Here is a 25,467-nt window from a genome sequence, read left to right as displayed (position 1 = left end):
TATGGCCTCCACTCACCCTCAGGAATTCCCCACCCCCTTTCCTTTAATGCAAACACCACTTCTGTCCCAGACCCTGTGATGGAAGCTGGTATATTAGATGATGAGTAAAAATATTGAGACACTCACATTGAAATGTGCTTTTCTTTTCTCCCTGGTCTAAGTTTGCTAGGTGAGCAATCATTCTGTGAGCTGCTGAGACCCCAGCTGAGACTGGCTAAGAAAAAAGCCAAGGAAAGTAGTGACTCTTACAAGGAATCTATTTTATTTCTCCCAAGACCACTGATTTTTAAATTCCCCAGAGAAGAAGGATGGCACAGAGACAGAGAGAGAGAGAGAGAAAGAGAAAGGCTGTATCTTTTAAGACATATTTTATTGTATTTATAGATTAAATTATAGCATGTCTGGGATTTGATTTAAAATAATGCAGTGCTGAAAGAAATCAAAGAAAATCTAAATTATGGAGAGATATTTCATGTTCACAAACTGGAGGACTCAACAGTTTTGTAAAGATGTCTATTATCTCCAAATTGATCCACAGTTTTAATGCAATTTTTATCAAATTCCAGCAACTATAACTATAGTTTATAACTATAGACAAGATTATTCTAAAATGTATACAAAAGACAAAGGAATGAGAATAGCTAAAACAATTCTGAAAAAGAGGGATAAAGTAGGAAGAACCACACTACCAAATTTCAAAAATTATGTAGCTACAGAAAACTGTGTCGTACAGACTGGATGGTATTGGAGGAATAAACAAATAGATCATTGGAACAGAACAGAGAATTCAGAAATAGTGCCAAGCGAGTATAGCCAACCAATGTTTTAAACAGCTTTATTGAGATATAATCCACATACTATACAACTTACCCACTTAAAGTATAAAACTCAGTGGGTTTTGGTATATATTATTAATTTTTTAAATAGTGGTAAAATATATATTTAAAAATTTACCATTTTAACTGGATAATTCAGTGGTATTCATTATTTTCACGTGTGCAACCATCACCACCACTATATATTACCAAGCTTTATCACCCTAAATGGAAACTCTGGTAACCTCTAATCTATTTTCTGTCACTAAGAATTTGCCTATTCTAGGTACCTTATAGAAATGGAATCATACAGTGTGTGTCCTTTGTGCCCGGCTCATTTCACTTAGCATAGTGTTTTCAAAGTTCATCCATGTTGTAGCATGAAATAGAACTTTGTCCCTTTTTATGGCTGAATAAAATTCCATTGTATGTATATACCGCATTTTGTTTATCCATTTATCTGTTGATGGACTTTTTTTTTTTTTAAGATTTTATTTATTTATTTGACAGAGACAGAGACAGCATGAGCAGGAACACAAGCAGGGGGAGTGGGAGAGGGAGAAGCAGGCTTCCCGCTGAGCAGGGAGCCCGATGTGGGGCTTGATCCCAGGACCCTGGGACCATGACCTGAGCCGAAGGCAGACGCTTAACGACTGAGCCACCCAGGCGCCCTGTTGATGGACTTTTGAGTTGTTTCCAACTTTGGGCTATTGTAAATAATGCTATCATGAATATTGGTGTACAATATGAATCTTTTTGATTCCCTGATTTCACTTCTCTTGAAGTGGAATTTCTAAATCATACGGTAATTCTGTGTTTTGCTTTCTGAGGACCTGCCAAACTGTTTTCCGCAGCAGCTTCACTGTTTATGTTCCTGGCAGCAGTGCCTGAGGGTCCTAGTCCCTCCAGTCCTCCTCAGTGCTTGTTTTATTTCCTTGTTTTTGGTTTTTGGTGTTTGTTTTAATAATAGCCTATCCTAAAGGGAAGAATGAAGAGGGGGGATTTCAGCGGGGGTGGGGGGGGAGAAGAACCATGAGAGACTGTGGACTCTGAAAAACAAACTGAGGGTTCTAGAGGGGAGGGGGGTGGGGGATGGGTTAGCCTGGTGATGGGTATTAAAGAGGGCACGTTCTGCATGGAGCACTGGGTGTTATATGCAAACAATGAATCATGGAACACTACATCAAAAACTAATGATGTAATGTATGGTGATTAACATAACATAATAATAAAAAAAAAATAGCCTATCCTAAAGGGTGTGAAGTGGTATATCACTGTGGTTTTGATTTGTATTTTCCTAATCATCAGTGATATTGAGCATCCTTTTATGTGTTGATTGGCCATTTGTATATCTTCTTTGAAGAAATATCTCTTCGAGATCTTTGCCTATTTTTCATTCAGTTTGTTGTTGTTGTTGTCCTTGAATTGTAACCGATACATGATTTGCAATTATTTTCTCCCATTCTGTGGGCTGCCTTTTCACTGTCTTGAAACTATCCGTTGATGCATGATACTTCAAATTTTGATGTATTCCAGTTTATCTATTTTTTTGTTGTTTTTGCCCATACTTTCGGTGTCATATGCAAGAAATCATTTCCCCATCCAATGTCATAAAGCCTTTCCTCTGTTTTCTTCTAAGAGCCTTATAGTTTTCAGTTTTCATTCTTATGTTTAGGTCTTTGATCCATTTTGAGTATATGGTGTAAGGTAAGGATCCAGCTTCATTCTTTTGAATACAGATATCTAGTTTTCCAACACTATTTGTTGAAAAGACTGTCTTTTCCCCCACTGACTATCTTGGCATCTTTGTCAAAAATCAAATGACCATATGTATGACAGTTTATCTCTGGGATCTTTATTTTATTCTACTGGTCTACATGTCTATCCTTAGGATAATACTACACTGTTTTGATTACTGTAGCTTTGTAGTAAGTTTTGAAATCAGGAAATGTGAGTCCTCCAACTTAATTTGGGGTTTTTTTTTTTCAAGATAATTTTGGCTATTCAGGGTACCTTTAGATTCCATATGAATTTTAGGATAAGTTTTTCTTTTTCTGTAAAAATGCCATTGGGATTTTGATGGGGGTTACATTGAACCTGTAGATTACTTTGGGTAGTAATGTCATCTTAACAGTATTAAATCTACCATTTCATGAACATGGAATCTTTCCATTTATCAAGTTTTCTGTAGTATCTTGCAGCAGGTTTTGTAATTTTCAATGTACACATTTTTTGCCTGCTTAGTTAAATTTATTCCTAAGTATTTTTATTATTTCCAATATGACTATATTGCAATTAAATTTTTTTTCCTTTTCAAATTGTTCATTGCAAGTATATAGAAATAAAACTGATTCTTATGTGTTGATTTGTACTCTGCAACTTTGCTGAATTTATTTATTAGCCTTAATGATTTATTGTGGATTCTTCAGGGTTTTCTACATGTGAGATCATGTCATCTCTGAACAGAAATAACTTTACTTCTTCCTTTCCATTTTAGATGCTTTTTCTTTTTTTTCCTTTTTCTTGCTTAATTGCTCTGGCTAGGATCTCCAATACTGTTTTGAATAGAAGTGGTGAAAGTGGGCATCCTTGTCTTATTCCTCATCTTAGAGGGAGAGCTTTCAGTTTCTCATCATTGAGTATATTAGCTATGGCTTTTTCACATATGGCCTTTATCATGTTGAGGACATTCCTTTTTTTTCCTAGTTTGTTGAGTATTTTTTTATCATGAAAGGGTGTTGAATTTGTCAATGCTTTCTCTGCATCAATTGAGATGACGATGTAGTTTTTTCCCCCTTCATTCTATTAATGTTGTATATTGCATTGAACAGTTTTCATATGCTGAACCATTCTTGTATTCCAAAAATAAATCCTAGTAGGTAAAGATATATAATCCTTTTGATATGCCGTTGAATTCAGTTTACTAGTAGTTTACTTATTGAATTCAGCTTACTAATCCTTTGTTGAGGATTTTTGCATCTATGTTCATAAGGGATATTTGTCTGTAGTTTTCTTGTGTTTTGTCTGGCTTTAATTAGTTAGGAAGTATTCTCTCTTATTCAGTTTTTGGAAGAGTTTGAGAAAGATTGATGCCAATTCTTATTCACATGTTTAGGAGAATTCACTAGTGAAGCCATCTAATCTTGGGCTTTATTTTGTTGGGTAGTTTTTGACTACTCCTTCAATCTCCTTACTAATTTTAGGTATATTCAGATTTTCTGTTTCTTTTTGAGTCATTTTTGGTAGATGTGTGTTCCTAAGAATTTGTCTATATCATCTAGTTTATCTAGGGTACAACAGTTGACCAAAAAAAAAGAAAGAAAGAAAAAAAAAAACAACTCAAAATGGATCATAGATTTACATGTAAAAGGTAAAACTATAAGGCTTTTAGGAGAAAACATTAGTGAAAATCTTTTGGAACTAGGGTTTGGTGATGAGTTCTTAGACATGATTCCAAAGACATTACCCATAAAAGGAAAAATAAATAAATTGAACTTTATCAAAATTTTAAATTTTTGCTCATGAAAACCCTTGTTAAGAGGATGAAAAAATACAGGGCGCCTGGGTGGCTCAGTCATTAAGCATCTGCCTTTGGCTCAGGTCATGATCCCACGGTCCTGGGATCAAGCCCCACATGAGGCTACCTGCTCAGCAGGAAGCCTACTTCTCCCTCTCCCACTCCCCTGCTTGTGTTCCCTCTCTTGCTATATATCTCTCTGTCAAATAAAGAAATAAAATCTTTTAAAAAAATTAAAAATTAAAAAATTAAAAAAAATTTTCAAATCTCAACATCAAAACAATAAACGATCTAATTAGAAAAGGGGCAAAAATAAATGAAGAAATACTCCACCAGAAAAGATACTTGGATGACAAATAAGCACATGAAAAAATGTTCAACAGCACCTGCACTTTGGGAAATGCAAATTAAGACCATGATGCAATTATCACTATATACCTATCAAAATGTCTAAAATATAAAATTGTTAACAGGGGCACCTGGGTGGCTCAGTCAGTTGAGCGTGCAACTCTTGGTTTCAGCTCAGGTCATGATCAAGCCCTGCTTTGGGAGCTAAGAGCTTAGCAGGGAGTCTGCTTGAGATTCTCTCTCTTGCTCTCCTTCTGCCCCTCCCCCCACTTTTGCTCTCTCTCTCAAATAAATGAATAAATCTTTAAAAATATATATAAAATTGTGACAATACCAAATGTAGGTAAGGATTCTGAGAAACACACATTATTGAGTGTGAGAATGTAAAATGGTACAATTGCTCTAGAAAATAGTTTGGCAGTTTCTTAGAAAACTGAACATTCAGTTGCCATATGACCCAGCAATTATATCCCTGGGCAATTGCATTTATTCCAGAGAAATGAAAATTTAGGTCCACCCAAAAACCTGTACACAAATGTTCATAGTACTTTCTTTTTTTTTTTAAGATTTATTTATTTATTTGTGAGAGCGAGAATGAGAGAGAGAGTGTACATGAGAGGGGGGAGGGTCAGAGGGAGAAGCAGACTCCCCGCTGAGCGGGGAGCCTGATGCGGGACTCGATCCCGGGACTCCAGGATCATGACCTGAGCCGAAGGCAGTCGCTTAACCAACTGAGCCACCCAGGCGCCCCATAGTACTTTCATTAGAAATCACTTGGATGTCTGTCAGTGGGTTGAATGGTTGAACAAACTTGTATATCCATTGCATGGACTACTGGTAAGCAACAAAAAGAATGAGGTATAAATACAAACAACTTGGATGGATCTCAAGGGCATTTGGCTGAGTGAAAAAGCTATCCTCCAAAGCTTACATACTGGTTGCTGTGGTGGTTACACAAATCTACACAGATGATAAAATGATGTAGAACCATAAACACACATTGTACCAAAGTCATTTTCCTGTCTGTGATATTATATTAGAATTTCATAAGCTGTAACCACTGGGTGAAGGGTACACAGGACCTCTGCACTACAGTTACAATTCCCTATACTCTATAGTTATTTCAAAATAAAAAGTTTTTTTTTTTTTTAAGATTTTTCTATTTATTTTTGACAGGGGGAGGGGCAGAGGGAGGGAGAGAGAATCCCAAGCAGACTCTGCACTGAGTGCAAAGCTCCACACAGGACTCAATCTCACGACCTTGAGATCACGACCCAAGCAAAAAACTAAAAGTCAATCACTTAACCAACTGTGCCACCCAGGTGCCCCTAAAAAGTTTTTTTAATGCCCTAGAGGAGAAGGTATGCTACTAAGACAACCTCTGATGGATTATAGTTTGTTTTAGATGTGTATTGCTGTGTCTTTTTTATAAAGACGAAGTCCTCATCTCTTATAAATATATACTACAGTTTTTACAGATAAAATTATGTCATATCTAGGATCTGGAGGAGGAGGGGATATGGATGATGAAACAAAATTGCCCTCGTGTTGAGAATTGCTGAAGCTGGATAATGGATGTACAAGATTCATTCTCTCTGTTTGTGCTTATTTAGAACTTTCCATAATAACAGTTTAAAAACAGAAATGAAATAAAAATGATGAGGGTTCCTTGGGACTCTTGACTGTGTGGGTCAGGGGCAGGGCTCTTAGCTCCTGCCCCCAAGCTGGACTCAGACCATTGCTGCCAGGCTGGAGCAGAGGGCTTCTCCAGTCAGTTCCAGTTCCAGGGACAGAGTGCTGCACTCATCAAGTCCCGTGCTTCTGTGTCCATATTCGGCCACATGCACGAATCTTTAGCTGTATTCCAGGCATTGGCTCTGCCAGGCCCCACAGGCTCTGCCTTCCATTACTTGCCATCATCCTCCAGGCCTCCCTACATTCACTTATTCATCTCTCCATTTTTTTTATTCACCTGTTCAGTCATTCCTCTGTCCACCATGCTCCCATCCATCTCTTTACTCATTCATTTCTTTAACACTCACTGAAGTCTACATCAATGAATAAGGCATGGTTACTGCCTTTGGGGAGATGGTCAGACAGTGCAATGTATAGGGGATGTATGATAAGTGCCATGACGATTGTCTGTACAAAGCACCTTGGGAGTGAGATAGAAACCGATGTCAGTCCTTGGAGTGATGATGTTAGATAAGACTTTCACAGAGGAGGTATTGCTTGAGATGAGTCTTCAAAGTTAATATTTTCACTATGTTTGGCTCACCCAGGGAATGTAAGATAATCCCCCTATTTTGATGTCAGCTGATTTGCAGACTTAGTTCCATCTTCAATCTTAATTCCTCTTTGTCATGTAAAATAACATATTCGTGGGCTCCAGGGATTAGGACTTTGACATCTTTTGGAGGCCATTACTCTGCCTCTCACAAGAATAGAGTCCAGAACTTGATTTAAGGCCAGAGCAGACATTGTGGATCCATAGGAAAGGACTGTCTATTCCATAAATGGTGCTGAGAAAATTCCTTATCCTTACAGAAAAAAATGAAATTGGAGTCTAAAGGTTGTGGATCCCATTCTCATGTGTGTTCCCATCACCATGCAATTTCTCAGACACCAGCAAGGTGTCCTACAATTCAGCTAAATTCTCACACTCTCCACCTGGAGTTAGCATCAGATTCCACAGGTCAAGGGTTCAGTCCTACAAGACCGCCCTTGTTCTCCCACTTCAGGCACTAGTCACAAGCCCAAGGTGTTTCTGATCCACAGGCTATAGATGGGAAGTTCCAACAAATTCCCACCTTGGGTTTCATTAATTTGCTAGAGCGGCTCACAGAACTCAGAGAAACATTTTACTGACTAGATTACCAATTTATTACAAAAGGATAGAACTCAGGAACAACCAGATGGAAGAGAGTCCCAGGCAGGTTATGCAGGAAGGGTCACAGAGCTTCCAAGCCCTCTCCAGGTGCGCCACTCTCCCCAAATCTCCATGTGTTCACCAAACAAAAAGCTCTCCAAACACTGTCCTTAGGGTTTTTATGGAGGCTTCACTATGTAGGCATGATTGACTAAATCATTGGCCACTGGCTATTGGTCCAGACCTTCTCCCCTCCCTAGAAGTGGGTTGAGGGGCAGCCCCATCCCTGGGTTACCTAGGGGCTTTCCAAAAGTCATCATTAACATAACAAAAGAAACCTTTATCACTCTTATCACAGGACATCCCAAGAGTTTTAGGAGCTCTGTGCCTGGAAAGGGTCAAAGACCAAATATAAAATTTATTATAAATCATAATACTACAGATTTCAACCTACACAATACACAAAAAGCATTCCCAAGTGCAATAAAAACTTAATGTCAAAAGAAAAACTATAAAACATTGAAGGATAACATAGAAGAGTATCTTTGCAACTTTGAGGTAGGGAAGAGTTTCCTAAGCACAAAAAATATAAACCACACAGGACATGATTGATAAATTTGCCTATATGAAAATTAAGAACTTCTGTTCATCAAAAGCATCTTATTTTATTTTATTTTTTTTTAGATTTTATTTATTTATTTGACAGAGAGAGACACAGCAAGAGAGGGAACACAAACAGGGGGAGTGGGGGAGGGAGAAGCAGGCTTCCCGCGGAGCAGGGAGCCCAATGCAGGGCTCTATCCCAGGACCTGAGATCATGACCTGAGCCGAAGGCAGACGCTTAACGACTGAGCCACCCAGGCGCCCCCATCAAAAGCATCTTAAAGAGAGGGGACAAGCTACAAAGTGGGAGATGATACTTGTGATACAAGTGGGCGGCAAAGATTTAGTATGCAGAATTGGGGCAGTGTATGTATATATACACATACATAGAAATATATTTTTTTACATTATTGATTATATTAAAGACCAATAGCTCAATAGACATAGATTTTTCACATTAAAGGAAATACCAATGACCCATAAACATAGACAAGGTGTTCACCTCATTAGTGATCATTAGCGATCAGAGAAATGTAAATTCAAACCACAGTAAGATTCCATTCCATACCCATCAGCCTGTCAACAGTGTCTGACAATGCCAGTCCTTGGAGCTGGCTAGGATATGGTGTGGTGGGAACATTCATACATACTGTTGGAAGTCTTTTTTTTTTTTTTTTTTTTTTTTTAGAGAGAGAGAGAGCGTGTGCGCGCACATGGGGGACAAGGGCAGGGGGAGAGGGAAAGAGAGTCTTAAGCAGACTCCATGCAGAGTGTAGAGCCTTAGGTAAGGCTCCATCTCATGACCCCGAGATCATGACCTGAGCTGAATTCAAGAGTCAGACGCTTAACCGACTGAGCTACCCAGATGCCCCACTGTCGGAAATCTTAAGTGGTAGATAGCTTTGGGAAACAGTTTGGCATACCTAGGACCCAGGGATGCCACACCTGGGATGCCACACCTGGGCCCTACCCCCCCCAGAGCAACAATTCACACCAGGGGTAATGATTTTGCCAAAGAGGACAAAAATCTTAGGCATGACAATGATTTGTGGCCTTCCAAAGAGCCATGGAACATAACAAATATACAGTATATCTGTGGTATTAAAGTTTCATTGGGACGATTAGGAAAACAATGTATAAAAGGCTCTTTAGGGGGTAGTAATGAGAAAGAGGTTGAGAACCACTGTCCAAGGGGAAACTGTGGAACATGTGCCCAGGAGGTGTGTAGGTATGTTTGCAGTACCATCATTCATACCAGCAGCAACACAGAAAAGCACCCACTGCTCTCCAGCAGTGCAATGGATATGTAAAATTTGACATGTTCATAAAATGCAAGACTGTGCATCAGTGAGAATGAATCAATCATAGCTACACAAGCAGCTGAGTAAAAAAAAAAAAAAAAAAAAAAAAAAGCCAGCCAAAGCAGAAATGCTACTGGATGGTCCCATTTATATAAGGTCAAAAAATGCAAGACTCAACAGAAAAAAATGCTAAAACACAGCATAGGTGTGATTTATAGAAATAATGGATAGCTCTAAAGGAAAGAGAGGGGGATGCAGTTGGAGTAGGGCATGCAGGTGGTTGAATTCTAAGATTCTGGTATTTTTCTTAAGCAGAGTAAGTACTATGGAATTCATTTTATTAATTTCCAAACTATACTTAAATATATATACTGTGTATTTCTTTGGATACATATATATTTCATAATAAATTGTTAGCATTATTCTTAAGGGCCTTCTCCCATACCTGGCACATTGGTAGATGGCTTTGAATTGAATTCAGCTAGAGGGGACTCTTGAGTGTCATGCTCCGGCAGATATTTCTGTTTCCTTTCTTAGGGAGGTGGTGGGGATTGAATGGTAGGTGATTAACAGCGATGGGGCGAACATCAACCTGTGCACTCTTTCAACCAGACCATGTTTTTGCAGCAAAACTGGTTTGAGAAACTAGTTCCCAGGTCTTCTCCCTCCTCTCAAAGAAGGAGCATTTATCCTGAAAAGGTTCATCTCCTGCTCTGCCTGTCCCCCTTCCTCAGCTCCTCTTTGCCAGCTGGTGTCTCTCCTTCCAGCTATCCCTGATGGAGTTCTGGACACAGCCATCCGTGCTGATGAGGCGGGGAGTGAGGAGGACCTGTATGAGGACATGCACAGCTCCAGCCACCACTACAGCCACCCCGGAGGGGGTGGTGAGCAGCTGGCCATCAACGAGGTAGGGTCAAGGCTGCATGGGTGAAGGGATGGGGCTGGGACAGATGGCCTGGATGTCAGGGTGAGTCCAGCATGCTTGCACAGGCCTAGATGTCCACAGTCTCTGTGCTCCAAGCAGATGGCAGACGCCCCCACGTGTACACAGCACAGTTTCAGCCTGTGGCTCTCACTTAAGGATGTGGGGTCCACCAGCAGAGCTTCCCCAAATACAGGGCCTGCCCCTCTGCCTTCATGGCCTACAAGGAACCCAGAATGGCAGGCATGACCCAGGACCTACAATGAAAGAGCGCTGGTCTGTCCTTCCCCATAATAGCCCCTGTAAGCCATCCTGGATGGAACAAGGTTTGCTTGGCAGAAAGGAGGCCAGGGCTTAGCGCCCTGTCCCTCCAAGAAGTTGTCTGGGCAGGATGGAAAGCAAGGCAAGTGAAAATTGATTTCTCTCCTATTGACTCCAAGAGCTCAAAAAGCTTTCTGGTTGCTATGACAACTGTGTACAAGTTTGTTTGTTTGCTGTTCTTACCTTAACAGAAGAAATTAGTGACATACTTCCTCCAGGCAAAACTGCTTCCCATACCAAGGACTCCTTTTGCATTCTCCAAGGACAGAGACATTTTGAGACCTTGACTCCTCTCTTTTTCTCATTTGTACTCCTATTTTCTCCCCCTCTTCTTTTTTACTTAATTCGGCGGGTAGGGGAGCCCTAAACATAATGTGGTTCATAACTCACATCCATTACACTGCATTCTCTTCCTGGTCATAAGCTACTATGTATTTCTGCCTCATCAAAACCAGAATCTGACCACCCAGGATCTTGCAGCACCTCAGGAGGGGGTCAATTTATGAACAGTGTGAGTGAATGAATGGGCTGGTAGGATTCTCAGAAGCCCTCAAGGAGTGTGCTGTCCTCATTACCTATTCGACAGATGGGTACAAACTGTAGATGGTGGACGAACTCTTCTCTCAGGCCCGGATCTGAACAATGATTTAAAAGTCATTAAATAATGCTTTATTCAAAATCCATGGTGTGTTAAATAGCACATATCCAAGTAAGTTGACTTTTCCAATACACAAAGTCTTTCTTTAAGTACTTCTCATCAGCTATTTTGAATGGAAGATGTTCTAAAATTATGTCATCTTAAGCTGAATTCACAGATAATGGTTTTGCTTTTCCTTGAAGTCTCAGGCTGCCCTCCTCAGTCTTGGGCCCCAGCCCTGGTGGGGAGCAGCATGGTGCAGGGGGTAGAATCTGAGCGTTGGGGCCTCCCAGACCTGGATAGGAGTTCCTCCCTGCCCTGGGCCAGGTGTGGAGCTCTGAGCAGGTAAACCCTCTGAACGCTGGTTTACTTAACTGTAAAATAGGATGGCCATGAGGTTACCTGAAGACTGACTGAAATAATGTAAATACCCTGGCATGTGGTGGGTTCTCGGTAAATTTCCAGCAATGAGGATGATAACAAAGAGGAAATACTCACATACAGCTTTTAGGGACTCTGAAAAGGTGTGTAACCATTGATGCTGCGTTGTTAGAGTTCTTGCGTCTGTTTTCCGTAGCTGCGTGTGTCCTTCCTGATGGTGAAATTCTGGTCCGTCGCATTGTGTTGCTGGTGCGGAGGGGGCTTCTGAGGCCCTTGACAAGTTTTTCTTTTTTTTTAAGATTTTTTTTTTTTTAATTTTTATTTATTTGACAGAGAGAGAGAGATAGTGAGAGAGGGAACACAAGCAGGGGGAGTGGGAGAAGGAGAAGCAGGCTTCCTGCCGAGCAGGGAGCCCGATGCGGGTGATCCCAGGACCCCGGGATCATGACCTGAGCCGAAAGCAGACGCTTAACGACTGAGCCACCCAGGTGCCCCAGCCCTTGACAAGTTTTTCATTCTAAGATGCTTTGGATGAGGGAAGCCAAGAGCCAGGACTACTCTAAAAGAACAAATAGGCTCTGGCAGAGGGCACCTTTATGAGGGAAATGAAGGTAATTTAGATTATGAATTGGATATCACCTATTTTGGCCACTTAGAGAATTTATTTCCTATTCAGTTCGAAGGTCTTTCTTGGTATTTGGGGCTCCTGAGTAGACAGGGTGGTAACGTTGTTTCTTATGTTTGGAGAACTCAGTGCTTTCCAGGGTACTTGTCTTTCCTGGATGTGCCTCTGCGGGGAAGGACGTGTCACATCCCGGAGGAGGCCAGCCAGACCGAGGAGCCCCTCTCCAGGGATGCAGCAAGCTCATGCCAGTTGGAAGCTGGGCTCCTGACTTGGTTAGGGTCCACCAGGCTGCTCGCCTTTTTGACACCCACCTGCACTTCTAGATCCCTTTCAGGGCAGTATAGCATAAAGGACGGGGCCTGGGTTTGGAGGCTGACAGCCCTGCGTCTTCCCCCCATCCTGCCACTGGCTAGCTGGGGACATGTGTCAAGCCATTCTCTCCTCAGGGCCTCAGTCTCCTCTTGTGGGGTGGATGTGGCACCTGAGTCCCACGGGGAGCTATAGGAGGATCACTTATACAGGTGTATAAGGTACTCAGGAAAGGCAGGCACCCATTATGATTTTTTGGCAGCATTAAATAGACCCACTTTATCAGAAACTGAAGAGCTATAAAAGGTGATTCTCCAATAACAGGCTAGTTCACTTGGCCTTCCAAGAGCAGCAAAGTCCCACTGTCCATTCCCTGAAGCCTCTAGCACTCACTGCTGGCTCACATGCATGGCAAGAAGGTTTGCTAGGGTCAACGTGAGTTTCATACTTAGAGATTGTAGAAGCAACAGATGTCAAAAGTCCATACTAAAGAATATTTATCCTGCTCTAAAATCACACATTCACTTGTATTTTTTAGACACATGTATCATGTTCTAAATTGTGACACTTTCTTGTTTGTATTGACTTCAGAAAGAGAGACCACATCTCAATTTCCAAGCAGAAGGGAGCTCAAACCATCTGGCCCAAAGAGCAGTAGACACAGGGGAGAACAGTGAAGCGTTTTGGTATTCTGGGTACAGAAGTGAGTGCGTGTGCCCACACCTGCATGCACAAGAAGGTTCTGAGTGTGATGTGTGGATGTGTGTGTTGCACGTCTGTGACATATCCACTGAGTATTTCATTCGTGTCGGGAATGTCCCAGGCCCTGGGATACAAGACTGTCGGGTCCAGGGGGCAGGCAGGGCATGTATGTGCCCTGACAAGAGTGAGAAAGGACACAGGATCACGTTCATTCTGTGTTCCCTGCATCTCACGCGTGCCTTGCACCTCGTGATTGTCCAGGCGCTGCTACAGGAGTTCACGTCCGTGCCTAGAAGTGTCCCTTTCTTTCTTCAGCATTGCCCTGTCTAGTGCCTTGTCCAGATGCCAGTGACCCAGGCCTGGGCCTGTCTGCCTGATTCCTCCCCCTCTTCCCAGCCTCTCCCTGCCTCACAAGGCTCTGAGCAAGCCCTGCTAGGCTGGGCAGTTATCCCTGCAGTCAGGCCTGAGGGTATCCTTAGCCCAAGCATATTTTCTGGAGTTGAGGGCTAAAAGGAGGAGGTGTCTTTGGAAGACATTGTTCTCTTTTCAGGCAGGGCAGAGGGCATCTCTTAGATCTTAGTTCTTGGTCCCAGCCCAGGTTCGGAGGTTCAGAGGTTCTTCTGCCCCAGGCTGGTCAGCTACAGGGGAGGTCTGACCCCAGAACCGGGCCTTGGATGAAGCCCTAAAACACATCCCCAGGGCCGGAACAGCAGCAGGCAGAGCGCTATAGACCCACAGCCCTCAGCACTGAGCTGACGAGCGGATCCCCAGAACTGCTTCCTGACCCTTCTTCCTTGGTGTCCGATGGCTCTGGAAGCACAGGGGTACGATAAAACGCCGGGCCCAAAGTCAGGGCTTCTGAGCCACACCCTACCAGAGGGCATGTCACACAGTCTTACCAGAAGAGCCCCGGGATTTGGGGCGGCAGGGAGCCTTCTGATGCCTTCTGTTCCCCCACCATCCTTCTGAGAGCTTGAGGGAGCAAGTCTTGAGCCTAGTTCCCTGAAGAACTGAAGAGATACAGCAAGAAGACTTTTACCCCACAACCAGACAGATGGGACTAGGCTGAACCTTCCGATCTGAGGAAGGCAGCCAGCCCTTCTGGACACGGTCCTGACCCTCCCCTGGCACACACATCCCAGCATCTGCTTAGGGTGTTCAGCAGGATGGGGGTGTCCTCAGTGCACACATCTGTACTCACTCACATGCATGTGGTACTGACCCACACCTGGAAACCTGAACATACAGAAACAAAGTCACCTACATGTGAACACCCACCTCTGCACACATTCCATGACTCGTGCCCCAGGAGGCATGGTGTTGAATATGGAGCCTGGAAATCTCTATTCACTTCTGACCTGCTTTTAAGTCTCCTCAGCCCCCTCAGCTGCATCCTTCTGATGGCATGGTGACTGTGACAGAGCTCGCTGTTGTGGATGGACTGACAGACACCTGCACATGAGCTTCAATCCCTACAGTGTTAAGTTTGCAGTGTTAAGTTGTCAGGAAGACAGTGGAAACTCCTGCATAGCTGACATAGGGTTTTGGGTTTTTTTTTTTAAGATTTTATTTGAGAGAGAGCGCACATGACCACCAGCAGAGGAAGGGGCAGAGAGAAAGGGAGAAGCAGACTCCCCGCTGAGCAGGGCAACATGGGGCTGGATCCCAGAACCCTGGGATCATGACCTGAGCCGAAGGCAGACGCCCAACTGACTGAGCCACCCAGGTGCCCCTGACATAGGATTTTTTTAAAAAGCTGCTGAACCACATGCAGAAGAATGAAACTGGGCCCTTACCTCACGATATACACAAAAATCAACTCAAAATGGATTAAAGACTTAAACCAAAAACCTGAAACCATAAAACTACTAGAAGAAAACAGGGAAAAGCTTCTTGACACTGGTCTGGGCAATGGTTTTTTGGATATGATACCAAAAGCACAGGTAACAAAAGCAAAATAGGTTAAGTGGGACTACACCAAACTATAAGCTTCTGTACAGTGAAGGAAACCATCAACAGAGTGAAAAGGCAACCTGCGGAATGGGAGAATGTATTTGCAAACCATATATCTGATAAAGGATTAATATCCAAAATATATAAGTAACTCATACAACTCAATAGCAAAAAAACCCAGTAACTCATTTTAAAAATGGACAAAGCACCTGAATAGACATTTCTCAGATACACAAATGGCCAACAGATATATCGTTCAACATTGTTAATCATCAGAGAAATGCAAATCAAAACCACAATGAGGTATCACTTCACATGTCTTAGAATGCCTATTATTAAAAAGACAAAGGAATAGTGTTGGTGACAATGTGGAGTAAAGGATTTCTGGGTGTTCCAAAAGAAATGAGATCAGGATCTCAAAGAGATAGCTGCATTCCCATCTTCATTGCAGCATTATGCACAGTAGTAAAGACATGGAAGCAACCTAAGTGCCCATTGATGGATGAATGAAATGGACAAGAAAAATGTGGTGCATATACCACGGAATATTATTCAGCCTTAAAAAAAGGAAAGTCCACATTTGTGACATCATGGATGAACCTGGAGGATATTATGCTAAGTGAAATAAGCCAGACACAGAAAGACGAAAAATGCATGATCTTACTCATATATATAATCTAAAAGTCAAACTCATAGAAGCAGAGAGGAGAACAATGATTGCCTGGAGTTGGGGGAGGGAGAAATGGGGACATGTCCGACAAAGGGATACAAAGTGTCTGTGAGATGAATAAGTTCTAGAGATCTAACCTGCAGCATGGTGACCATAGTTAACAAATACTGTGTTGTGCGCTTGAAATGTGCTAAGAGGATAGATCTTAAGAGTTGTCACCACACACAGACACACAAATGGTAACTGTGTGAGGTGACAGATATGGTAATTAGCCTGATTGTGGTGATTATTTCACAATGTATACCTGTTTCAAAATACCAAGTTGTGCACCTTAAGTATATACAATTTTTATTTGTCACTTATACTTCAATAAATCTGGGAGGAGGCGGGGAATAGCAGCTGAAGAAGCCAGCTGCTTTCCCAAAGGAACAAAATGCTGCTCTGATGGGTCAGTAAGGAGAGGTCCTGAGTCAGGACCTGAATGGAGCACCTCGATGTGGATGACGTCAGTCTGTCCTGAGTTCAAATCCTGATTCCACCATCCCTGTATACCCATGAGATTTTATGAGTGAGCAAATTACCGGACCTTTCAGAGCCGCATTTACTCCTCTGAAGTGGAGGCCAAGACAGCTCTTGGTGTTAGGAATCAGAACCGCTGGCCCATCCCCACGGCCGCCGTGCGCCAGGACCTGCGAAGGCCCGCGGCACCCCGGAGCGCCTCCTCCCACCCCCGCCCCGAGCGCCGCCGCGGTCCTCTGCGCCCGGCCGGCCGTGGGCCAGAACCGCCGAGGGGGCGTTGAGGTCCCCCGGACACACACCCCGGGAAGCGCCCAGGGCAGAGCGCCGCGCAAGCCCAAGCCTCCTCACCCCTCCCGCCCCGGCTCCCCCGCCCCTGCAGCCGCTCGGTTGCTAGGGCTGCGGGGCCTGAGAGACGCGGCGCGCACGTCGCGGGCTGAGCGGGAGAAGCCCCGGGCCCGGCGAGCGCAGGCGGCTCCGCCCCCCTCCGGGCGCTCCCGGCCGCCCCGCTCCCGCCCTATCGCGGCGGCATCTCCGGGCCGCACGGAGCCGGGAGGCCGGGCGCCATGGCCAGGGCCCCGCAGTCCCGGCGACGCCCCGTGGCGCCCGGGAGCGCCCTGCGCGCCTTGCTGCGCTGCAACCTGCCCCCCGGCGCCCAGCGCGTGGTGGTCTTCGCCGTGCTGGCGCTCCTGGTCCTCATCAACGTCGTGCTGATATTCCTGCTGGCCTTCCGCTGACCGCCCGGGCAGGGCGCCGCGGGGAACCGCGCAGGGGTGAGTGGCGCCGGCGCTGGGCTCCTGCGGCCGCCGCGCGTCTTCCCTTTCAGCCCCGTCCTCCTCGGTGCCCGCCGCGGCTCGCAGCCCGCAGTGGCCCGAGGTGCGGCGGCTGGCCCCGTCTGGCCCCCGTGAGTCCCGCACCGGACGCCACCAGGGGAGGCCTCCCCTGCCAGCCCCATGTGCCAAGGCCCTGTCTGTGTGTGTGCCCCCCTGGGGATGCGGCCCTGCAGGTGACTCGGGGCGTAATGACACTTGTGCCACAGGGTCTTTCCATCTGTCCTTTGTGCCGTGGTGTGTGTGTGTGTGTGTGTGTGTACGCGCGCGCGCGTGCGTGTGTCTAAAATGGCGCGTCCCTATGTGTAGCTGAGGATGCGGATGCAGCTGTGGCCACGGCTGTCTATGGTTGTCTGGAAACTGTACATGTGACTGCCATGTGAGCGGAACTGGACATGCGTTTCTGTGTGGGTTGAAAAATGTCTGGGAAGATGAGTGGGCTCCTCTTCACATGTCATCTGCAGTTGCTTTTCCCATTTTAGGTCTTAGTGGTCTCAGTCAACGTGCCCCCACTATAGGCAGAGCCCCTCCTGCACCCGCTGGAAGGTGGGCATTCTGAATACCCTCTGTCCCCTGCTGTACAGGGGCCCAAAGAAGCTGAGCCACATTCCTTCCCAGACTATCTGATTGGAATCCTCCACCAGCCTGCATATGTGAGAGACAGGAGGAGATGGGGCAGGGTGGGAAAGGTGGTGGGTGCTCATCAGGGGGAACTTTGAGCCAAAGCCTGGCTTCCTGAAGCCTGTCAAAATCTCTGAGGTACAGGAGTGGATCCTGCCCCTGTCCCTCCATGGGGACAGTTCCCCAACTGCCTCCACATAAATATTCCATGTCTCAGAACCAGCTTCTGCTCCCCACTGCCAGGCCAAGAAAGAGCCTGCAACCCTTGCCTCTCAGCCTGCTGGACTTAAATCTGGGCTTCCATGCAGCTGCACCTCAGACAGAGCATCAGGAAGGGCCTCTGCCCAGAAACCCATCCAGTGTGGGCCTTCGTGGCCTCTGGGCTGTCGGAGGTAGAATGCCTCTCTGACCTCTTAGAGCTACATTTTATCTTGGTGACATCACATAAATGGTTAACATCATTGCTGTAACTTGACAGAGTGCCTTGCATTTGTAGATCCATAGAGGAGCTTTGTGGCCCAGGGAGAGCACATGGTTACTGTGGGCATCAGTCGGGACCAAAGCACAGGGAGATCGGGGGAATTCCTCATGGCTATATGTCTGTCAAGTACCTTCTGTGCACAGCAAGGCACTGGGACAAGGAAGTGACAAAGGTGGCCACCCCCACTACCAGAAAGGGCTTCTGGCTGACTGGACAAGACAGGTGTCGGGACTTGTCCATGAAGGTGTCAGGAACCATGGTCTCTCTGGGAAGCCCTACGTCTGCAGCGATAGAGGAAACCGGCTGTGTAGGACCCCCCCTCTCTGCAAGGCTGGCAGAGGACAGCGGCGGGAGGAGGCACTGGCCCATACAAGAGGGGCTTTGCTCGGGGCTCATCTGAGAGAACCCAGGGTTAGGAGGAGACACCTGATCTGGCTAGTATTAGTAGGGAACGACCTGGGCAGGGAAATGGCGGGAAGCTGGGCTGTGTGGAGTATGTCTGCATTACGTCCTCCCTGCCTGGGCTCCAGCAGTGAAAGGCTGCTTCCACGCTGTCCTGGAGACCTGCATGTGCAGCTGGTGTGAACTGAGGGTGGACGGCATTCACCTGCAGCGTGGCATACTGTTCTCAGGAGATCAGAGTGTAGCATCCCAGTAGCGAGTGTATAAACGTGTGTTGGCAGGTGCATGTCGGGGTTTGTGCAGGAAGAGGGAGTCTCAGGACATGCACCTCTCAAGGATCAAAACTACCCAAATAGCCTGTAGTCACACATTCCCTCCATTGTGATGCACACACTTTGCCTGAGGTCATACACACTCTCTGTCCTTATGCTCACACTCACCCTTGGTCACACACATCTTCTGTCCTGATGTATCTGCTCACCTGTGATCACTGTCCCTGAAAGAGGACATTCACCTGCAGCCCACATTCTCATTGGCTCACCCACCCCACCCTTGAGTACCCTGCTTCTTCCTTGTCTTCAGGCAAGATCCTCCAAGGCTAGAGGTGGTAGCCTGCTCGTGTGGAGCGTGCCTGCTCTGGGCTGCCTAGTCTAGTGCTTGCTCCCTGGGTACAGCAGCACCTTCATGTGGCTCGCTGAGTCCTCTTGTCTCATCTTGTTCGTATTGCAGCCAGGAGGTCTTGATCCTGGGGGCCAGGCCTTCCTGCAGAAGAGGACATGCCTGTAGTAGGTCTTTTTAGCTGGGGTGAGTTCAATGGTCCCTTGAGGAGGCATGCAGCCCCCCAGGAATAACCCAGTGCTTGGTGCCCAGGGCCCCTGGGTGGGCATCAGGAACCTGCAGCCCCTGAATGGCTTTGCATGGGAGCGTAGGTATAGATCATTCGGAGGAGTGGTTTCATCAGGGTTTAAAGCAGGTTTCATCCCCAGAAGACACGAACTGGAGGTTTCTGAATGTGCTTGCTCAGGCCCTACCCTGGAGGAAGGTTCCAGCCTGAGTGGGCTCTGGTATCCAGGTGGCCTACCCCACCCTTCACCCTGCCCATTCAGGGCCTGGGGGAGACCCCCTAGCTACTGGAAATGTCAGCTGGAGATCCAGACAGTCCTGTTGCAGCCCTGCTCTGGTTCCCATTTCAGTCTGAGGAACCACACACACTCTGCGCTGGGAGCACGCAGAGAAGGCCCCACTGGACCTGAAGCCAAGGAAGGATTCACACGCACGAGTGGGAACAGAGGCGAGCAGCTCAGAGGAGGAAATAGTTGGTTGCAGAGGGCCTGACTGGTTGATGCTCTGAGGCCTTGACTGCCAAAGAGCCACCCTGCAGAGCCAACACTTGGTCCCAGCAGACATGGATCTCACCTCTTTTTTTTTTTTTTTAAGATTTATTTATTTATTTGACAGAGACACAGCGAGAGAGGGAACACAAGCAGGGGGAGTGGGAGAGGGAGAAGCCGGCTTCCCGCTGAGCAGGGAGCCCGATGCGGGGCTCTATCCCAGGACCCTGGGATCATGACCTGAGCCAAAGGCAGACGCTTAACGACTGAGCCACCCAGGCGCCCCTGGATCTCACCTCTTGTATAGCCCCCAACCTACCCCTCCTCTTGTCCTAAGCCCCAGAGCCATTCATTATTCATGGAGCAGAAACTGAGCCCACATTACAGGAAAGCAGGCATCCACCCAATGGCAAATGGAGCTCTAAGCACAAGGGCTGCCTGGGGTATGGAGGAGGGAGGGAGTCCCATCTCCCTGCCCCTCAGGGCAGGGGAGCATCCCTCCTGATGTGAGGTCCATGACCATGTGGGAGGAAGGAAACACACAAAATTATTTCAGCAGAGAGAAATTACTATAAAGACTTGTGAGCCAGGTATAAAGTGCCTGACCCCATAACCAAGTGCACAAGAACAATCCTGAGGTATCCATTACAGAGATAGCAGCTGCAAGATGTACCTACCCCTCCTAGAGCTAGAGAATAAAGTAAAGAGGTTGGAATAATTAAAGCTGAGGATCCTGTGGGCCTTGGGACCTGAAAGTCTGAGGCTAGGTGCTGTTCAGCTAGTGCAGGTTGGGATGGCGGGGGAGGGCCATGAGACTGGTTCCGCAAGTGTTCGAAAATCACCGCAAACCAGATCCAGCTACTGTGATGGCTGGGCGCCCCCCCCCCCCGCCCCCCGCCCCGTACCTAGGAGGAGTGGCACAGGTGCTTGCCAGGTGACCTCACAGGTAATGCAAGGCCACAGGAAGCCAGTGGGAGGGAGTAAGCCCCTTCTCCCTCTGGCCTTGTGGTCCCCTCCAGTGCCACATTGGGAGAACCTAACGGGGTAGCTAGCACAGAAGAAATGCAGCCTGCTGTGCTCAGCCCCAGCCTCCCAGAGCAGAGCACAGATGGTAAATGAAGCTGAGAGTAGTAAGTGACTCACTGGTCCAGTGGGGTGGAAGGAAGATGTGTGCCCTGTGCAGGGGAGTGAGCAACACACTTGCCTCTCAGATTCTGTGGCTCACCAGGATTCTAGTTCACTTCAGGCTTCATCACGAGCCCTGCCAGTCTAGACATGCCCAGGGCATAGTCCTGTCCCTTGAAGAGTGACGGGCTCAGAGGGAGCCTCCGTTCACTCCTCTGTAACCTGAGTCAGGATCCCCTCTTTGCAGGGCTGCTGAGGGATGGAGGGCAGAGGGCAGAGCACCCTGCCCCATGAGGAGGTCCATGACAGCCTTGCCCACTGATCTGCTATCTGTGGCTCTCTCCACAGCTCATCAGTGATGGCAGTGTGGTCTGTGCTGAAGCACTCTGGGACCATGTCACCATGGATGACCAGGAACTGGGCTTCAAAGCTGGGGATGTCATCGAAGTAATGGATGCCACCAACAGAGAGTGGTGGTGGGGTCGTGTTGCTGACGGCGAGGGCTGGTTTCCAGCCAGCTTTGTGCGGGTATGGCACCAGCCTGTGTGCTTCTCCTTTGCCCATTAGGAGCCAAGTGGCTCTGCTCAGACATGCAGACCTGAAACTGCTCTGGGGTCGGAGGTGCTGGGCATGGACTTCCCCCCCGCCCCCGCCTTCCCCCACCCTCAGGGCTGTGCTGGGACTGCAAGGCTGTGGTTGGAGATGGGGAGCAAGGTGTCCAGAAGGCCAGCCACAGAGTTGTGACACAGCCATCGCCAATTCCTGCCTGCTCCCACCCTTCCCTCCAGGGTGCCTTCAGTGTCCAGAAAGGAATGGGTCAGAAATGATGGTGTGTGCATTCCTCCAGGGGGAATCTGCCTGTTAGAATTCCATCACCACAAACAACTCAGCACCGGGCATTTACTAAACCCCGTGCAGAAAATTTGGACGGGCATCTCAATTATAACTTTCACAATGCCCTGGGAGCTGAGAACAGCCCCTTACACCTGAGAAAGCTGAGGCATGGACAAGTTAAGTCATTAGCACAAGAGCTCACAGGAAGGGGACCCAGAGCCTCCATGTGGCAGCCTTTGGTCTCCTAGGAAGGAATCATGATGCCTTCTCAAAGGCCAGGCAGAGGGCAGTGGGGAGGAGATATCCCAGACCTTGGGGTTCGTTGCTTCTGCTGCCCCAAACCCTGTGGATGAACTGCCCACTCTCCACCTCTAGCCTGTCCTACTTACAGGTCAGAGAGCCAGAAAGGCCCCGTCACCCATCCTCTTCTGTCACAGCCCCTAGAGGGCCGGCCCCGTGTGAGCAGGCCCTGGGTCCGAACCCCAAGAGAGTGAGCATCTGCTCCGCTCCCAGCACTGAGTCCAGAACCGGCCGAGGAGCGAGAGGAGAAGGGTGCCTTCAGAGGGGCAGGCGCGGTCTCCGGTGCTGGGGGAAAGGGGCTGCCGGGTCTACACGTCCTCCGAGCCTCTGTTCCCCGCTGCCGCCGCGTGCCGGTCGCGGGGCGCTGAGCCTCGGCGGGGGCTGACCTGAGGGGCGCTGACCAGCCGCGCGCTGCCTGCAGCTGCGGGTGAACCAGGACGAGCCCGCCGACGAGGAGGCCTTGCGGGCCGGGGACGGCGGGGCCGCGGATGGAGGGGCCGAGGCGCAGAGCAGCAAGGACCAGATGCGGACCAACGTCATCAACGAGATCCTCAGCACCGAGCGGGACTACATCAAGCACTTGCGCGACATCTGCGAGGTGAGGCCCGGCGGGGAGTGCGGAGGGTGGCGTGGGGGACGGGGGTGCCCGGAGAGAGATCTGACGGGCCGCGGGCCGCAGGGCTACATCAGGCAGTGTCGCAAGCGCGCCGACATGTTCAGCGAGGAGCAGCTGCGCACCATCTTCGGGAACATCGAGGACATCTACCGGTGCCAGAAGGCGTTTGTGAAGGCGCTGGAGCAGAGGTTCAATAGGGAGCGCCCCCACCTGAGCGAGCTGGGCGCCTGCTTCCTGGAGCACGTGAGCACGCCCCGCCGCAGACACCCCGCTGCCCAGGACCCACGCACCCTGTCTCCCCACTACGCGGGCCCCCTGCCCTGCCCATCCCTGCTGGGGGTCCGCGCCCGGCTACACACAAACCCCCTGGCCCCAGCACAAAGCCTCCCTTCGCCCTTGCCTCCCGTGCCTGCCTCCCCTCAGAAGTCGACCCTGTAGGCTAAAGCCTAGGCAACCTGCTGCTCTTTGCCCAGAAGCATCCAGGCCCCACACCCCTACTGCCCACCTTGCCCTCACGCTCCCACATGGTTTTAGCAGTGTCTCTCCTTGTTTGGGAGGCCGACCAAGCCAGAGAGGGCTCCTTGGAGCAGGGGTGCCTGGGCATCTGCCTGAAAAGCTTTGCTTGGGCTAGAGTAAGTAGAAGACAGAGCTGGGCTGGGCTACCTGTTGAGCATCCTCAGAGCTGTTCCTAACCGGTTCTTGGCTTCCTCACACACTGAGAAAACTGGAATCTGTGGAATGTACAGTGCTTAACTTCCACGCTAAATGCCAGGTGGAATTTAGCCAAGGTTCATGGGCCTGGTCTAGGCTAGATGGACTCCTTCTGGCCTTGCTTGGTAAGGAAGGCACTTGTTACTATCCCTCTCCTGTGGCAGTCACGTGCGGTTGAGCCGAGGATGCCAAGGCCAGCCCATGAAGGACAATGTGGGTTCCTTCTTGGTGTTGGAAGGGCCCTGGCACCTCACTCCAGTGGCAGGAGGAGAACTGGAAAGGGAGACCTTAGACTTCCCGAGCAGGAACTGGGGGCGGGTCAGAGCACCTGTGTGAGTATGGGATTTGCAGCCAGTTATTCAGCAGGCAGCACTGTGATGGGGGCAGGGAGGGGGGGCAGGCACTTTATCGATATTACCTAGTGTGACCATCCCAGCAACCCGCCAGCCAGCCAACTGCTGTTACCCTCCTTTCCCACCTAAGTCCGTGAAGTCCTAGTCACTCTAGGGCACACCCAGTCTTTCTCTGGCTCTAGGTAGATGGAACTTAAAAAAAAAAAAAAAGGCCCCGTGAGTCTCCTGTACGATACACACACAATGTGGATATATCTGTCACATTGTGTTGAACAAAGTGGCAGTGGCTGTCTTTCAGATATGAAAGAGCTTTGTGAAGGAGAGGCAAGACACTGGGCCGAGGAGGAGAACAATCCAGGGGACATAGCCATAGACCCTGGCATCCATTTAATCTCTCTCTCTCTTTTTTTTTTAAAGATTTTATTCATTTATTTGACAGAGAAATAGACAGTGAGAGAGGGAACACAAGCAGGGGGAGTGGGAGAGGGAGAAGCAGGCTTCCTGCCGAGCAGGGAGCCCGATGTGGGGCTCAATCCCAGGACCCTGGGATCATGACCTGAGCCGAAGGCAGACGCTTAATGACTGAGCCACCCAGGCGCCCCCATTTAATCTCTCTTAATCTCTTTCTCCTCTCCCTCTCTCTCCCTCTCCCCCTGTTTCCCAGTTTCCCTTTCCTTCACTCCTTCTCTCCCTCTCTTTCTCCCTGTCCCTCCCCCTCTCTCTCCCTCTCTCTCCTGTCCTCTCTCTCTCTCTGCTTCTCTCTCTGGTTTTTGGTCTTACAACGCTTCCTTATTAGCATCATTGATTTCATCCAAAAAACCAGACATACAGTCAGAATCTCTGCTGAGGGCCCTGCTGAGAAAGCTGGGTGGCGACAGTGCACACACAAGCCTGAGTTTTCAGGTCTCTCACATCCCCGTGCCGAATTCCACATAGTTTGCGCCCAGTGAAGTGGGTAGACAGAGCCTGGGCCCTCCGAGCCCAGCTCCTGAAGGAAATGCAGACACTTGCTCCCGCTCCCTCCCGATGCTGTGCCTGAGGCGCCTGGGTGGCCTGAGGGGCAGGGGCTCCCCATGCTAACCTCCAGCTTGTGCCCCCAGCAAGCGGACTTCCAGATCTACTCAGAGTACTGCAACAACCACCCCAATGCCTGTGTGGAGCTGTCCCGGCTCGCCAAGCTCAGCAAGTACGTGTACTTCTTTGAGGCCTGCCGGCTGCTACAAAAGATGATCGACATCTCGCTGGACGGCTTCCTGCTGACCCCCGTGCAGAAGATCTGCAAGTACCCTCTGCAGCTGGCCGAGCTGCTCAAGTACACACACCCCCAGCACAGGTAGGAGGCTGCGCGGGAGCAGGGGCCGGGGGCCAGCCGGG

The 25,467-nt window shown here is 48.1% G+C and overlaps 1 protein-coding gene across 5 annotated transcripts in view; it reads left to right on the top strand.

Moving 5' to 3' along the window:
• Positions 1-25,467, top strand: part of ARHGEF4 (Rho guanine nucleotide exchange factor 4) — a 253,022-nt gene that overhangs the window by 216,705 nt on the left and 10,850 nt on the right. For 2 of the 5 annotated variants that reach the window (XM_032412865.1, XM_032412851.1), the window contains 5 exons: positions 10,188-10,360; positions 21,628-21,807; positions 22,835-23,011; positions 23,093-23,272; positions 25,194-25,426. In XM_032412865.1, coding sequence (XP_032268756.1) covers positions 10,188-10,360; positions 21,628-21,807; positions 22,835-23,011; positions 23,093-23,272; positions 25,194-25,426 — 943 coding nt within the window. Of the gene's footprint in view, positions 1-10,187; positions 10,361-17,006; positions 17,263-21,627; positions 21,808-22,834; positions 23,012-23,092; positions 23,273-25,193; positions 25,427-25,467 lie in introns of those variants that run through there. The other 3 variants (XM_032412855.1, XM_032412874.1, XM_032412881.1) reach the window with 2 other exon arrangements.

This window comes from Phoca vitulina, unplaced genomic scaffold (genome assembly GCF_004348235.1).
Source record: "Phoca vitulina isolate PV1807 unplaced genomic scaffold, GSC_HSeal_1.0 scaffold1, whole genome shotgun sequence".
NCBI lineage: Eukaryota > Metazoa > Chordata > Mammalia > Carnivora > Phocidae > Phoca > Phoca vitulina.
The sequence above is the reverse complement of the archived record's forward strand: the minus strand, read 5'-3'. Positions and strand labels throughout refer to the sequence as shown.